This window comes from Toxotes jaculatrix, chromosome 10 (genome assembly GCF_017976425.1).
Source record: "Toxotes jaculatrix isolate fToxJac2 chromosome 10, fToxJac2.pri, whole genome shotgun sequence".
Classification (NCBI taxonomy): domain Eukaryota; kingdom Metazoa; phylum Chordata; class Actinopteri; family Toxotidae; genus Toxotes; species Toxotes jaculatrix.
Genome location: NC_054403.1, coordinates 6,911,702 through 6,929,267, shown reverse-complemented (window position 1 = coordinate 6,929,267; position 17,566 = coordinate 6,911,702). Strand labels below are relative to the sequence as shown.

Below are 17,566 nucleotides of genomic sequence, written 5' to 3'. Positions count from 1 at the left end.
GTGTGTGTGTGTGTGTGTGTGTGTGTGTGTGTGTGCTTGTGCCTGTGTGTGAGTCCCTAGGGTGCTAGTTAAGTATAGTAAGATAGATCTGACACCCAAGGCATTCAGCAGGAGTCAGACAGGGAGAGAGAAAGACCTGTTTTTAGTCCTCTTCTCTCTCCCTTATTTTCTCTTCACTTCGTCTCTCCCGCTTCTCTCATACACCCCTCACCTTCCCCATCTTTATCTTTCTGTCTGCATCTATTATTTCTCCCTTGTTCTCCATTTTCGTCTCCTACCGTCTCTGTGCCTGTTTACCTCTTTCCACATTCCCCAGCTCTCCCTGTCCTTGCTCTTCTGCATTATATACATTTATTCCACATAGTGGGCATACGTGCGGCTCTCGTTTCCATTGAGATTTGAGGTAACAGAGGCAGTTCATCTCCTTCCCCAGTGCTGTTTTGCTATTCTCTGTTTCTCTTTGTCTCTCTGGGGTCCTCTGTCTTTTTCTGGGTCGTGGCCTCTGACTCAAACGGGCCTGTTTTCTCTGCTCATCAGATAGAGAGCAAGATACTGCGGGACTGCTGCAAATGTTTTACAAAGGGAGCGGTGCCCTCGTGCATCATCTCCATCTGTGGTGCTCAGCACTCTTTGCTGTGGTGTTTTTTTTTTTTTTTTTTCATAACCCTTTCTGGAAATCACCTGTCAATCAAACAGTCCAGTACTTTCTTTCATTCAACTGTTTAGGAGTAGCTACTCAAATGTTAGAAATTAAGCTTCAGAGGAGCTTCTACATCTCACACATTTCTTGATGACAGCGCACAGTTTGCGTCTTAATTATCTTGGAAGCTGCTCACATCCACAAATATTTACTGGGCCATAAAAAGTAGCATCAGCTCCTGAGCTGCAGGGATATTCCTTGTTAACAGAATCATAAAGAGAGCGAAGGACGATGTCCCAGGTAACTAGAGCAGACAAGCTTTTATATTTAGCAAGTAGGAGTAAAAAATAAAGCACTGCTTGTGGGTGAACACACTGTGGAAGCTTTGAATCCAGAGGTTCACAACTTGTTTATGAGCGCCTGACAGTAAATTATAGGTACGGGAATTAAAATGAGTATTACTTCAGTTAATGTTTCATTTCCTTAATGGTACAGTTTGATAGTATAGACAGAATACGCTTGTTTGCTATATTGTGAAGAAGACTGATACCACTGTCACTTCTTTATGTTAATTATGGAGCCAAGAGGGGATTAGTTTAGCTCAGCATAAAGAATCAGGGGAAAACGTCGAGACTGGTTTTGTCCAAAGTTCAAAATACAGCTGAAATCTACCAGAACCTCTAAAGTTCAATAACTAACACGCTGTATCTTCTTTTTTAATGGGTGTACATACAGAAATGTAAAACTGAGCTGCAGGCTAACTCTATCCTGGAGACAAGTAGCTAGGGACAACAACTGTTTCATTTCACACTCTCCTGCTATGAATGAGTGACTTGTTAGATACAACAGTTGGGCAAATATATGTAATAACTCAGATTTTGAGTTTGTTAGGTAATGTTTTCATTCCAGGGTTAGCATAGCTACAAAAAGTGTGACTAAGCTGGTGTTGATAATGATAACACACAACCATACTGAAATGATTTTGATCCTTTCAAATGAATTGTCTCTTCCTTAATGTGCAAGTTTATTGTCTTTTGCAACTGAAAGCAGCTATGGGGTGCCACAGGGATCTGCTCTGGGACATATTTAACATTTCCTCTTCCTCCTTGTAAAACATTGTGTTTTTACTTAAGTGCTATATATTCACATTTTTTGGGTTATATGATGTTAAGGATGACTTCTTGTGGAACAGAGTGATCCAGACAAAATAACAAGTTTGAACCATATGCTGCTGGCTGCTTTTAGAGTAATTCACCTGAAAGCTGTTTGTGATAATTTGTCGTTTTAGCTGTCACTCACTCGCACAGTTTTATTGTCTGAAGAAAAGCAAAAATAAAGAGATGATAATATGTTGGCAGGTTTTCTCTACATTTGTGCCAGAGAGAGAGAGAGAGAGAGAGAGAGAGAGAGAGAGAGAGAGAGAGTAATCTACCTTTCTTCTGCAGTATGGCACTCCCGCTGCGCCTCCCTATATGGTTCTCCACATAACAGGTGTAGTTGGCCAGGTCTGACTCCTCCACAGCATCAAACGTTAAGGATAGCTGCACCTCCTTCTCCCCTAAATGCTCCCTTAAGATCCTGGACAAACAAAGAGACATAGATAGGAGTCACAGACAGCAGAGACATATATACAACATTAGAGGGAACTATAATCTCCTCTCTCTCAGATTACTCCTTAAATCAACAAGGAGGAAAAGGAGAGAAGAGGGAGGAGGAGGACAAAGAATGAGGGAAGAGGAGAGAGAAGTAAACGTGGAGACAGGAGGAGCTCCATGTTTTCCATAATATTCCCATAAAATCACTGCAAGGAGGAAGGAGATACCAGGAGAGAAGTGAAGAGGCAGAGGAGGAGAGGAGAGGAGAAATGAGGATGGGAGCAGAGAGCAGATGAAAAAAAGAGGACAGAGGGAGTGAGGAGGCATGTGTAGAAAACATTGGCGACAGCTGGAAAAAAGCCTTTCTCCTTATGGTGAGGTCATACTCCTCTAAAAGGCTGCGAGGAGGAGGAGACTGAACTGATGTTTGGGTCACGGCGTGCACCTTTAAGCCTGATTTAAGGTCAGATTCAGAATTAACCAGTAATATCTGAGATTGGAGTAACTGTGCTGACGTGGCAGATTCAGAGCAGTTTGCACAGATGGTCCAGCAGCATCACAGTCTGGGAAATTTCTGCCAATCAGCTTAAGGTAGTTGTTAAAATGGAGACCAATAACCTTATTTCATTTAAAGGATTTTCACGTATTTTAATTGAATGTGTATTTGTATCAATCTTGTTCTATATATGAATAATTTAAATTTGTTTGTTATAGTTACTGAATGTTAAGAAGAGCATGCAGGATCTTATTTCAGTCTTATTTCAGTAACTGACCCAGGTCCTGGGAACCAGGGACACATTTACCACCTGTGATTTGTGGTAATTCTTTTAATCAATGGGTTCTTGAGATAGACAAAAAGCAGTTTCTCATTTTTAGCCATTAGCTGCTATTTTACCAGCTGAAATGACAAGTAGCAGATTTCATAACATGGAGCTAACTATCTAACTCACATCAACTCCATGAGATGGTTGAAAACTCTGTGTGTGGCTGATTTTCTTTTTCTGACACTTTCCATATGAAAACGTGCATACTCTGTGATGGCTGCATACATTACACCATGCTAACTCAGTGTGATCGAGACTTATTCAGATGTTCATCATTTGATGATCCATGAAGAAAGCACAGATCAGTTGGACAGCCAACACAGTTTGTTGTTGGTATTTTCAAACAAGTTTCACTTTTTACAAGACTGGGTTTTGAATGAGAATGAGTACAAACTCATTAACAAAGTCATCTTGGGCAAATGTCCCCAAATCCAATAAAGAGGGACACTGTTAACTGCTATGATTGTCAATCATTATTTAAGGGAGCACTTTCACAGTTTAACAGCCAATTACAACAATGAATGTCACAGTTGACCATTTAATTTACCCCAACCCCTCTGCCACTGTCAAAATCTATGTAGTGCTTCCAAGGTGAAGATTATTTTTAGGCCAGTGTTTGGTGAAGTGTACTCAGACTGGTGCAGGCCCTGAGAAAATGTGAGTGAGAAGTGTGAACTCAGACAAATCTGGACAGGCTTTTGGGGAGTCAAATGGGTGATGACACCGACGTGAGATTGCTTGTTCAAACACATAAGGCTGTGTGTCTCTAACCAGCATTACATATTTGGATTAAACTGTAATCACTGTGCAGGCAAGTTTGATTTTCTCAAAATGGAACAGGACAAGGCAGTGTCTGAGATAGAGGAAACAAAACAAAAATCAAACCAAATACAAGCGAAAATTACTCCACAGTAGTACAAGACAACAAAACCACAAGAAGAGAAGACAACGAAAAAAAAAAGGAGGCAGAAATATCCCTGAGATTCGTTTTGGTTTGAATCTCCAGCGAACAGCCAAACCAGACCTACAGTCAGTAGGATTTTGAAAATAATGAGCATTTCACTGGTCATATCCTTTTGTTATTCTTCGTCTTTACAGTGTGTCCTGGTTTGACTCATCTTTGACCTACACTAGGAGTCTACACTGACCAGACACTAAAACAAACAGGTTTTGAACTCAATGGGAGCTGGCACAGCCCAACCATGTCTAACAGAGAAAAGGCAGCATATCGTAGTTTCATGTGGTTTTGATGGTAATTCACCATGAAAAAGAACCATATCTGTCACTTAAGGCTTTTTTTCCAAGTGCTTGCACGCAAAGAATTTCAACACACACACTTTTAGCATGGGTGGTCCCCTGTGGGAACTGTACTCCTAACCCTCTCAGCATAAATGCTCACTATCCATTTAGTTATAGATGAGTAGTGAAATCGTATTATGATGGTAAACATTACAAAAGTGTTCATGAAGAAATATACCAAATCACCTGTGTGTGTGTGTGCATGTGTTGATTATGTACCTATCTTTGTGAGGACCAAAAACAAAGCATAGACCTTACAGATTGAGGACGTTCTGGTCGGTCCTCACAACTTTAAAGGGCTGGTTGAGGGTTGAGACTGAGACCTGGTTTTAGGGTTCAGATTACAATTGGATTTTGGATAAGGTTAGGACAAGGTGCTAGGGAAAGTGCTATGTCAGTGAGCAACGAGTGTCCTCACACAGATATAAGTAGAAGTATATGTGTGTGTGCGTGTGTGTGTGTGTGTTTTCCTTCCTCTTCTCTGTCTGTTAGTGGTTTTCAGTGTGTGCGTCACTGATGTCTACCAGGGCAGAGCATCAGAGGTCACTGTCAGAAGCAGTGACTTGTTAAAATTTCACTTCTTCTCTTCCTTTTTCTCATGCACCCTCCTCCAAAAACACAAACACACACACACACAGGCCTCCGTTCATTCTCCTCTCACCTCTTTCAATCACTCTCCAAGCTGTAATGTAATGTAATGTCTAATGCCGCCTCATGTTAAACACATTCATTCCATCCCACTAAATTACACCTGAGTAGTGAATAATGATCTCTCCTGCTCATCTTTGATTGTTTTTATATAAGACTTCATACCTGGGTGAGATCTCCCAATGTTATGCTCATGTAATATTAATGTGATAAAAGACTTAGCAGTTGAACTGGGAACACCACCAACCACACCATTCTTCTTTACTGTCTGGAAACTTTCAAAGGATAAATGGACCTGCCCCCTTACTGTCTGAAGCCAAAACTGACAGATAGACAACAGACAACAGTTATAATGGCATTAATAAAGCACCTGTGTCGCAAGTTGTCTCTCAGTGCTCTGTGCTCCCATTTCCTGCCATGTTCCGCTACTACGCTGATGGTGTCCAGCATCCACTGCGATTACAACTCACTCCACCCTGACCAACTGTCTCACTAAATCACGGACACAAGCCAACTTCAGGACCAGTGAAGATACGATCATCATTGCTCCTAAATCTTTCACCAAAAACACGCACATCTCCCTCACCCTTGACAGCTGTCTCCCTCCCATCACATTCATGTGCTTTAAATAATCTTTGACAATGGCTTCTCAGTTTAACACAATGGAAATCACATGACAAAAACTTCCATTTTCTTTTTGAAACCACTGCAGATGAAACTGACATATGCCTTCCTTGAATTCAGACCCCATATCTGCAAAACTATTCTTTATAGTTCTTAACAGATAAGACCAAAAGCAACAGTATGAAGGTCTTTCTCTCAATTCTTTCTGACTTCCCTACCTTGTTTGTAGCCCTCAGCCCAAATTGTGTTGTTTCCTAATGAAGATATGAATCTTTAAAGATGACACTTTAAGCGCAGCCCTGACTTACAATTCAGAAGTCATTCAGTGTGGTTCCAACAGTCCCAAAGCCCTGTTCACTACAGTAAACAAACTTTTAAACCCCACAGGCAACATCTCCTGGCACTTTACAGCTGGTCAAGGTAACACCTTCCTTCCATTCTTTCGAACCAAAATGAGCTCCATCTATAACAACCTATCCACAGCCACGTCCACTCGAACTTTACCTTCTTACAACTCAGCCTTTCAGCCATGTCTCTCCAGTCTCCCCCTCTGACCTTTCTCACATCATGACCGGAATGAAAATTACCACCAGGCCCCAGAACCCCAACCATTCCAGCCTTATAAAGGCCTGCTTTCTAACCATCTGTCCTCTCATCACTCCAACAGATAAGGTCTTCCCTCTGCTCCCTGCCCTCAGACTTGCCTCTTTGACCCCTATCTTAAATAAATCTTGGCTAAACCCAAATCCACCCAGTAACTTCTGAGTGATTTCCGACCTTCCTTTCATCTCCTCCTTCACCTCTAATGACTTAATGACAGAAAGTTTCAATCCAGTTCCTGCGCACATGGTACTGAAACAGCACTCTTCAAAGTTACCGCTGACCTCCTGACTCCTGCCATCTTAGGATCCTCGTTCTTCTTGACCTCAGTGCAGTATTTGACACATCAATCACTCCAGCCTGTCTTGCCTGGAAACGTTGCTTGTTCAAATTATATTTTGGACAGAGATGCATCAGCATTTGTGACTCCTAGACTGTGCATTCCCAGGGTTCAGTGATTGGCCTCCTCCTCTTCATCCTCTGCTTACTTCTTCTAGGTAACCTCATCCAATGACAGTCTCAGCTTCTGGATGATGACATACAATTTTACATACCCACCGATTACATTCACAGCTCACTGTACCCTCACAAACTTGAAAGTAAAAGTTTACTCTTCTGCCCTCCTCCCAGATCAGAAACCTCAAAGTCATCTTTGACTCAACAATTTCATCTGGACACCACATCAACCATACAGTCAGAACAGCCTTCTTTCATCTAGAAAATGCCATCCACCATCCACCTTCTCAGTCATCTTAAGCAGCGCTTCTATCATATCCAGACTCCATCATCATCATCAGCATTTTCATTAGCAAATCCTAACAAACTTCTCAGTAAACTCCAGTATGTCCAAAACTCTCTTCATACCCATTCTGCGTCTCTGTCACTGGCTCTCCATCCCCGACTCCATCCAGGTTAAGATCCTCCTCATCAGCCCTCCACACCATCACACTCTGCTCAGTTGATTCAAACAGTCTTTCCAATCCCCGAGCGGACCAAACACCAAACCAGGGGTGACAGAGCCTTCTCCATATCTGCCCCCACACTCTGGAACTTTCTCCCAATCAGTTGTTCTGCACACTCCACAGTTTTACAAAAATCCTGCAAAACTGGCCTTTCTAAAGTTGATTTTAACTTATACTCTGCTCTGTCAATGATGCTTTTAAATGCAAATATGTTTTTTTTATCATTTTATCCTTGACTGTATTTGTTCCTTTTGCCCAATCTACCTTTAAAACTGTGTTTTTACAGCTGCTCTGTTTTTGTGTGCAACTTCTTTTTGCCAATTGTTCTATTTCCTCCAAGTGTCTGGATATCTTTAAAAACACTGTCAAAAAAATTGTTATTTTTGTCATTAAGTACTTTTTTTAAAGAAAGCATTTTTTCTCCCCCCTCTTTATTTGTCACGGTGAAACTGCCTCTGAAACAACATTTAGGTGACTAAAACACCCCATGGAAAACTAATGGCACTTTTAGATAATGGAAAAAGAGGACACATTAGCAACTAATAATCGTCACTGATACAGATACAAGCTCTGTTTAAAAAACATTAAAACAGTGAGGCTCCAGCAGCAGTTGGATTGGGCAGCTGATGTGAATTTTAAGCAGGTAAAGAAGCCTCTCCACATCACTAGACATATGGGACAGTGCTGCCTTCAAGTGAAAATATGAAGCAAGCACTGGCCCAAGTGGAAATATTATAATTACAAATTCATTGCACATGAACGAACCATGAACTATCATAGCTGAGCTGCAGAAGAAGCTGGACTGCAGTGAAGCTATGCCAACAACTGCAGTAAAACCGATGATATTTATCATGTCAGTGGTGGGTTTGGACATAATTTGACTAAAAAAAAAAACACTTAAATCCATGATATATTTCCGTGCTGTACTTTCATCTATTGAAGACAGAGGTAGGTTTTCTGTCTGTAACACATATTCACAGATGGTCACTCTCCCTAGGTGGTGTCATAACAATGAGGCGAGAGTGTCAACAGTTCTCTCACATACTGCAGGGGAACAAGTCTTGGTAATTGCAGATATTCACATTATCATGAAGGCCACAAGATGGTATTGGATACTGTGCAAACAGAAACGGACACACAGAGTCCACAGGCCAGTGCTGCAGCAGGATTCGTGGAGGGAGCTAAATATGAACAGATTAATGTGCATCGCAGCAGGAGTCTGTCTGCTGTAGTGTGATTGCTGAATTTGGAATAACGATGTGATTGGATCAGAGCTGGCCAGAGGACTTCACTGAAAGACTGAGAACTCATCAGGCAAAGGTTAATTTAATACCACAGGGCATGATTAGTTTCAAGTTTAAACACTAAAACTCATGCACGCTCCTGCTCTCTTTATCTGCCGCACCATTTTCCTGGCAGTGAGCATTCTCAGAGGCCAATAAGTCGGTTAGCAGTTACAGAGACCATCCTTTAAGTAGAGAATCTGGTTTTAAGCCCTGGTCAGCAGGCAGCCCTTGTGCTGAAGCATCCCTAAAGTAAAGCCTGCCAGCTTCAGGGCTGGTGTTGTGAAGCTGAACCTGCACCTCTGACCTCTGAGTGGAGAGGGTGCGAGAATATGGATGCAAAAGCATTTCCCTTTAGGGAGGAATAAATATTCACATTATTATTGGTGGGCTGAGCTGATGACATAAAATGTGACAGCTCTTTGGGTAGGAGAGTACATTTTGTATAAAGTTTACTTTCCAATGTTTTCTAACATTAAGGTTTATTACCGCTCCCAGATCAGAGTGAGGGAGTTAATGCTGATGATTAAAACTGCAAAAAAAAAAAAAAAAGCACTGCAACTGTATCTCATGTTATAGCACTATAACTTTTGACAAGTGACTGAAGGATAGTATAGCTCAAAAGTTAGAAGGCTGCAGTAGAACAGTAACATAAAAAAAGGGGGAAAAAAACAGTGAAATCCACAGCGTTGTCAGCATGGATGATGCATAAACCCACCCAAGTTTGGATTTTTTCCAAACTTTCCAAACTGCTGCTGTCAGTAAATCAGCATTTATGAAAAACTAAACAGGGTTTTGCTTCCAGACCATGTAATTTAACAATTTTGGGTTATGGTAATATTTCTTTACGATAGTTATTTAACTTTTCATTACATAATACACTGTTTAATCATTAAAAATATGCTGTTTTATCAAAGTTATTTGACATAGCCCAGGAAGTGACAGTAAGGAGAATTTCTGATTTCTCATTCATACTTAATGAGTATTTCGTTCCCTAAAACTGCATAATTTGTTCCCTCAGATTAGGGACTTGTGTGTTCACGGTCAGAGCATCATACAGGTTGAAAAAAAAGTTAGTCAGGTTTAGGAGGGAAAAAAAAGGCTTGAGCTTACAGCTTGATTTCCTGGTTCAGCTTTGACCTACTGTAGTTTCTGTAGATGTGCATACTTCTGGTTTTCTTATGTAATGAGGGATTGTTATTGGTAACATTCTGGGTGCACTCACACACAAAACTGTAGTTGTTTAGAGCCTGTTTGATTTTGGATGGATTTGATTGGTGAGCAGGGTTACAAACCCTGAGACAGAACTAAGAAAATAAAACCCAGACTGTAATAAGCTGTTGTTTTCCTTTAATATGTAACCCTGCAATGTACAGTAGATCATGTACCGTACATCCACAGAACAGAGTGTTGCTTGCTGAGTTTGCAACTGGAGTCAGTGCATAATTACATATTCCATTTAGTGGCTGCAGGACATTGGTAAATGGAGTTTTCAAGTTAGCTTCTATTTATGTGCTCTAATCCTGGATACCTCAGCCCATCTCCACCCCCTTCACAGAGCACCTATAAAGCCTCTACAGAGGCAAAGGTATCACAGCAATGAATAAAACCATATGTTTTTTAAGATTGTTGTGGTCGTAAATCCTTGTCTGGGTGCCAGGTTAGTGGTTCCTTTGGTGTATCAGCTGATGCCCTTTAAAAAAACACTGTGTTTATGAACTTTCCCTCTGCCAAAAAAAGCAGTTTGGCAGACTTAAAAAAGTGCTGACAAATTGACAACAGCAGAATCATTGAGCCCATTCTGATACATCAGCTCTGTGCTGTTCTCACACAGAGGTTTGTGAACACTCTGAGGTACAGTGATATAAATGAAAATGAACAGTTTTAATGCAATAGCACGTATCTCTTATGGCCACATTTTAAAGTAACATCCTCAAGTACTTTGCGTGTGTGTGTGTGTGTGTGTGCGCGCGCGCGCGTGAGTGTGTGTGTGTGTGTGCGCGCAAGTGTGTGTGTGTGTTCTGATGGTTTCCAGGGTGATCCGGCAGGTTGTTCTAATGATGTTTGACGCCCCACAGACAATCAGGGTTTTCCCAATACAGACCAATGTAATTGGTCCCAATAGGGGAGAAAATGAATTCAATTTAACTTTATTATTAGTATTCATAATTTTCTAGGAGAGTTGAGAGGGAAGCTGTCAGAGAGCCATCAAAGAGTCATAAATCATAAGAGAGCAAATTAGATGCTGACAGTGTGAGGAGTGTAGCTGGAGTCGAGTCTTTTCAGAAATTAATTAACAGTAGAAACCTGTAAACTTGAGAGGGTGTAATTGATACTCTCTTACAGTGTTTCACAGGAGTGGGGAAAAGGCAACTCGGCAAAATTAATATTAGGTACAATCATATGTATTTAGCATTTACTGAACTTGGGTTGATTTTGATGAATGATTAGGGCTACAGACTGTACATGTGAGTGATTCAGTATTTAACATAGGTGCTGGTGCATTTACCTGACTTCACTTTCTTTAATGTGTCCGGCTAGTTCTTCGACAAACTTCTCCCCTTTCATCCAGTAGATGATGGGCCTTCTGTTTTCTCCACTGTAGCCAAAAAAGGCCTTGCAGTCCAGACTGAGAGGCATACCTGCAACACACAACACAACACTGTTATAATACAAACTACAACACAATGAAGTAGCTGGATCATGTACTGCGGTTCAGACTAAGGGGAAAACATGCTTTAAATCTCATACCATGGAAGAATTAAAACTGGCATATAGTAAAACCTGTAATATTACACACTGAGAAAAGAAGAGGCAGTGGATAAAGAAAGCTGGCGTGTTATAGTAAGTATTACAGTTAATTTCTTATTGCTGCACAAATGCCTGCAGGTACAGTGTGAAGCCTGCTGCCACCTTAAGGAACCAATATAGACAGATACTATAGGTGCGCCTGAGGGTGCCTGATAGGAGCCCCTTGAATTTGGAAAAAATAATTAAAGGCTGGAGGCAGAAGGAGTGAAAAAAGCAGTGTCCAAACCTGCTCTTTATCATGTAAGACTAATCCAATTTCATCAGAATTTCAATTTGTGGAGAGAAACTAACAGTGAAGCAGAAAATTACTGCTTAAATGGTCAGTTCACACAAAATATATATACACACACACACGCACACACACATACACATACACATACACAGCTTTCTCCTCTGACCCAGAGTGATGTTTAGCCAAGCAGATTATTTCCCTAAATTTTCAGATCTGCACTGCTCAGACTTTTGCTGCAGACTTTTATGCCCTTGGTATAAAATAATGACTTCAATGCCACAAGCAATACAAATGAAATTCTATTCACCTTTATTGCAGTGGTGATCACAGCAGGAAAATTAGCACTAACTACTGCAAATAAACCCAAATCTATATGCACGAGTTAGGGGTTAGGGGTTTTGGTTTTGGTCAAAGTCAAAAGGCAAAGTCAAAGTCAGCTTTATTGTCAATACTGCCATATGTACTGGACATACAGAGGATCGAAAAGTAAAATATACTGTGATGTGATTTGGAGGAATGCATCCATACATAATAGAGATGTAGAATGGACTGTTAGAAGAATAGACTGGGTTTCCGGGGGTTTTCACTGCTGCACACACCTCAGTTCGTCATGTCACTGTTGTTTTTTTCCCATCAGCTGCTAAATTTGTTTTTTGTTGCATCTGTGATTTTTGTGTGGCAGGAATGCAACATGCTAAACATCCACAGTGTGTAACAGTGTGCAACAATGTGAGTCAATGCTAAATCACCCTTTAAGACTACACATACAGAGGAGGACCAAAAGAAAATATGCAGTATAATGAATTCAGGTATCTACACTTTCACCTCGGGCACGCTGCCTCCTGCATTAGCACTGAATGTTGGCACTGTGCGTAAGAAGCGAAGTGTGGAATCACACTTGGATGTAATTCCAGAGGCCAGGTGAATGGACTACATAGCCTAAAATTAGCTTTTCTATAAGCTATTGTTTTACTTATGTGTTGAAACCTGTTGCTGAATGCAACAGGTTCTGTGATGCTACACTTATAATAAAGTGCTGCTTGAAGAAAATATCGACTATTACTAGCAACTAATACTAGCAACACACACATTCTTAATCACATAAATGTGTGACTGTATCCACACATGCTCTCACACACCCTCCTGTAAGACCTTGAAACCACCACTCTGTGATTACAGCTATCAATGGTGATGATGGAGTATTAATGAGCATTCTAATGAGCGCCACCTCGTCAGGCAGTCAATTAGCAGATAATTATGATAGACCTCAGTATTATCATAATGATAGCTCTATCAGCACAGTCAAGGACCACCACTGAATGCTAAGGTTGTGTGTGCATCTCGTGTTTGTTGTCAGACAAGCACTTGAACTGAATGCTAACACTAAACATATTTACATCTCAGGCATTTACAGTAGCTACTTTTACGCAGAGTGAGCAGGAAATGCAGGTGCTTCTGTGCATGTTTTGTCCTTGTCCATGTATAAGGTAATCCCTGCAACGAGCATTTTCAAAAGAACTTTCAAAGGTTTAGAGCAGTAAAACATTTCACAAACGGTTTAGGTTGAGCAAACACTGAGTTTTATAAGTTGGTAATGGCAAAATGCAACTGTTTCATATGGAAATGTCAGATGATTGCTTTATGTTTGGTTCTATTGCATCATTCACTCTGAGTGATGTAAACGGCTTTGACTTCTGTCTGTCTCAGAACTACAAAGTCTAACAAGCCAAGAGACAAAGTGGTCTGCAAAGCCTCATACATTCTGCATGTGTGTGTTGATGGGTTCTCATGGTGTGAAGTGTTTGCCTTTGTGCTGAGGCAGGCTGCATTCTGTAGTCCACACACTCAAACACACACACACAAACAGCAGAAACCAGCAAAAGAAAAAAAAACCTGGATTAGAGTGATATTAGTTTAGCTTGACTGCGTGTGTCTTTGTGTGTGTGTACGTGTGCTCTGCTGTAATTGATTAGCGCCCCGAGGGTGTGTTTGTGTTCTCAGCATGTTATGGTGATTAAAATCATCAACTTTGTTTGGAATTGTGTGGCATGAGGGTGTATGTAGGTTGGTGTAAGTGACTGTGTGTGTGTGTGTGTGTGTGTGTGTGTGTGTGTGTGTGTGTGTGTGTGTGTGTGTGTGTGTGTTGATCTACAGCAATAGGAACACGAGCCCTGAAATCCAGTCTGCAAATCATGCAGCAAGTCAAGTCATCATTTCTGTTTGTGGCTAAAGCAGTGGGGTGTAAGAACACCACTGAACGGTTGGTGCTGTGTTGTCGTCGTTGGCATCAAAGAAAGACTTACAGGTACAGGCGATTGATGGAGCTTTCTCAAGGTAGTGTGATCACACCTAGATGCTGGTGTGAACATGACTTGAAAAACTGCCCAATCACAAGCGAGTTTGTGAACAAAAGTCACATGACAACAGTCAGAGAGGCTCTGATTCCAGTCTTTGTAACTTTAGTTCAGCCTGAGAAACTTGTCTGTGCTCTTTAATGTAGTCTCTCACACATTCATAACACGTACATGCACATAAAGAAGCAGCTGAATGTGAGCATCAATCCAGACTGTGCTCTGCCCTTAGTTCATTTTCTAATGCTGCTACCCAAGCATGAGGAACTGCTGGTTATCAGACGTCAACATCTGTTTCCCTCTGCCTCTACAGCCTTGTATTCTGAGGTTCTGAGGTTCCCTGTGGCTGGGCCAGACCACATTCACACTGCAAAAAAAAAAAATCACTCAGCAGGTTTCTATATTTGTCCTTATCAGAATTAAACAATGAAGGAAACAAATAGCAAGAAACAAGATTCTTGATTCTGAAAGTAAATCTTCCTCACAGCCATCTGCATATATACATAAATGACCAAAGTTACACATTTTGGTTTTACGGTCCATAACGTTACTGTTTTGATTCACTCTCACCGCTCTCGTCCTTCTATACAGCAGCGGGCAGCTGTTTTCAGAGCTGTGATATATCCACTACACACTACCTGTCGAGCATCAAATGGCAGATGGAGAAATTTTGCCACTAACTGGTGAAAATAATGAAGCGTTTTGTATCTACAGTGCTGGATAATTCCTTTGGTACTTGGTGGAGATGCAAACAGAGCTAAAAGTAAAGTGAATATCATATTTACATTAATATGTGAACCAGAAACACGAGTCCTAATGACTGCTAATGTTGCCCCGTGTCTGCTGGATGTGTAAACAGGCTACTGTGCTGAACAGCTATGCCGTTTTCATACAGTCATATTGTTTGACTGACTTAATATCATATGATGTCATCAAGATATATAATGTTGTAAGAATCCCATACTGCACTTTTGCATCTATATATGTAACAATAAGTTTGATTAAATTTAATGTGATCATGTTGGATCATTTGATAAGCTCTGTCAGTCACTCCACAATCTCAGAGCTTTTGTAATTATTCAAGCCAAAAAACAGAATAAAAATAAACTGATTGAAATTTGTTATTTGCTGATACATAGTGGTAATGTTGTATAAAGCAGGTATTTCTTTCATAGAATATATAATTGGATTCAAACTGATTGAATCATTTTAAAGAATTTTCTTTGGCAGATATTCAACAAGAGCTTTGGAAAACAAATATTTAATGAACGTTTGTTTATTTCTTAAAACAAAATGCAATCAGCACCAAATCTCAACATCCAACATTCTTATTCTATACAGTGTTTGAAAAACACCTCAACTCATTTTCTGCCAAATTACTATTCAAAAATTAATTCTGTGAAATTAACATTCAAAGTGTAAAGAAATGAATTTCACAGTGATCAGTGAAGGACAAAACTTAACCAACAGTGCCATGACTAATGTGCACGACTGACTCTTAGTGCTCTGAGTGAGTGATGTTTCTGATATATGAACAATGAGTGGGAGGGACAGAGGATGGTGGGAAGTTCGTAGAGGCACAGACAGTCTGACTTCTTTCCTTCTTCTTCCTCTGTAACTATCGTAGCAACTATTCCCATCATTAGTCTGGTTTACCTGTTCTCTCCTAGCTCTTCATTTCTACTCACTAAAACAGATTCTCTCACATCTCACCATGTCTCCCTGTCTTTTCTCCATGCCTCTTTTTCCCCTCTGTGGGTCAGGTTTCTTTTCCTCTTTGTTATTAGTCACCATCTGTGTCTCCTCAGTCTTGCTCTTTCCTTCTCCCTTCACCCCCTCGTTGTCTTTCTGCTTTTTTTGGTCTCGTGCTAACTCTCAGTCTCTCCTTCCCAGCCCTCTAATTTTACGCCAATTAGAATAATTTTATCATATTTTATTATTTTAAATAACTTATGTCAGTTACCTTTGCAGATACCATGCACACTGGTCCCTGTGTCTTTTATCCTGGTTCTAATCATGTTCAGATATCTTGAACATGGTTTTTCATATCCCTGTATGATTCTAACATTTTTCAGGGGACTGTTCATCAGTGCTTTGGCATCACAGACAGTCTGTCACTTTTGTACTGAGGGGCAGGTGTTGGTTTGACTTTCAATTATGGATGTCCTGTCCATGTTTTATTTTGGACTATTTTTCCTTCTTACACAACTTATGTCACAGTGTGTCCAGTTTATTCTTTGTGTTTCTAGCATTTTTCCTCTCCACTGTTCCAGCTTTGATCCTGTGTTGGAACCAGATCATGATGGATGTGCACAAGATGGAGTTGAAGATTACAGTGTAGAACTGGCTACAACAACACCTATTGGGGCAGGCCGCACTTTCAGCTGCCACAGAAATTACAACCTCTGATGAGCCTTTTTAAGAATGGAGTTGACTTCAGGTCTTGGGAAATGGTAGTTCACAGAAACCTGAAGGTCTTCATGGTCTCCATTTTTCTGCATGAAGAGTATTTTTGCTTTAGACACATTTTTCTGACATGTAAGACTTTAAATTAAAGAATTTTACTGCCAATGGATTCATTTTACATTGTCATATTGGTACTTTTTTAATCTGATTTCTTCCACCACTGCTGCAGACAGTATTTTAATGATATGACGTGAGCATAAATAATAACATAACATGCACATTGGACGACAGAGACTTTTAAAGAAAATCTGGTGTCTTAAAATAATTAAAAAAACATTTCTTCCTTGTCTGTGGTGGTTGTGGCATCACAGGTGCCAGTCTAGCCCAGCCACATCTGAAAGCAGCCATGATCCTATCTTCCCTCTCTGTCTATCCACCTCTGTCTCTGCGTGGATGTTTGTGTATGTACAGTGCGTGTTTACTGGGACACCGGGTAAACCCAGATCTTGTCTGCATTAAAATGACATATTGGAGAAGTGTCTACAGGTTAAATAATCATATTACCTTTGAAATCGCAGGAAATAAAAAACAAATTATTAAACAAAATACAATTTTTTGGAGTAACAAATCAAGCACTATCGGCATGTGGAAAGGAAATGAGAAGCAGCAAGAGCAGATAGCAGTCAGGTGAAGGATTGTAGGAAAGAAGTAGGACAATCCTTAATGAGGGAAATGAATCACTGAAAACTGGTTTTACACACACACACACACAAAGAGAGAGAGAGAAAGAGAGAGAGAGAGAGAGAGAGAGAGAGAGAGAGAGAGAGAGAGACAGGATCCTGCATTGGCTGACTTGACAAGTACGAATGACAAAAAAGGACCCCTGTTAATAGACTTAGAATTACAGACTTAGATGTGATATATTTTTATATTTCATGTCATCTGTGATTCAGCCCCTTCATTAAAACTTGGCCTACTTATCACCAAGATTAGCGTTAAATAAAGTTTATTGAATTCAATTGCCCCTTTTCCCTAGAAATCCAGTGGAGTCAGTGGAGCCACTGTGTTCCAGTACAGATGGATAGGTTTTAATTAGCTCACTAGATCAACGATTGTTACACACTGATTTCATTCAAAGTAGTTAAAGACAGACGAGAGATATTAATTTAGCAGTTTATACAATATTAGGTAATTGACTTGCTTTGGGGAGGATAATGGAGTTCATGGTTGAGGTACAGTAGGTTTTGAGGAGGTAAAACAAGGATAAGCCAAAAATATGGACAGTAAGACC

General features: G+C 40.4%; 1 protein-coding gene across 2 annotated transcripts in view; it reads right to left on the bottom strand.

Moving 5' to 3' along the window:
* il1rapl2 (interleukin 1 receptor accessory protein-like 2) overlaps positions 1-17,566 on the bottom strand; it is a 302,734-nt gene that overhangs the window by 20,968 nt on the left and 264,200 nt on the right. For both annotated transcript variants that reach the window (XM_041048287.1, XM_041048286.1), the window contains exons 7-8: positions 10,985-11,117; positions 2,073-2,218 (exon numbers count right to left, since the gene is read on the bottom strand). In XM_041048287.1, the coding sequence (XP_040904221.1) occupies positions 2,073-2,218; positions 10,985-11,117 (279 nt within the window). The remainder of the gene's footprint in view (positions 1-2,072; positions 2,219-10,984; positions 11,118-17,566) is intronic.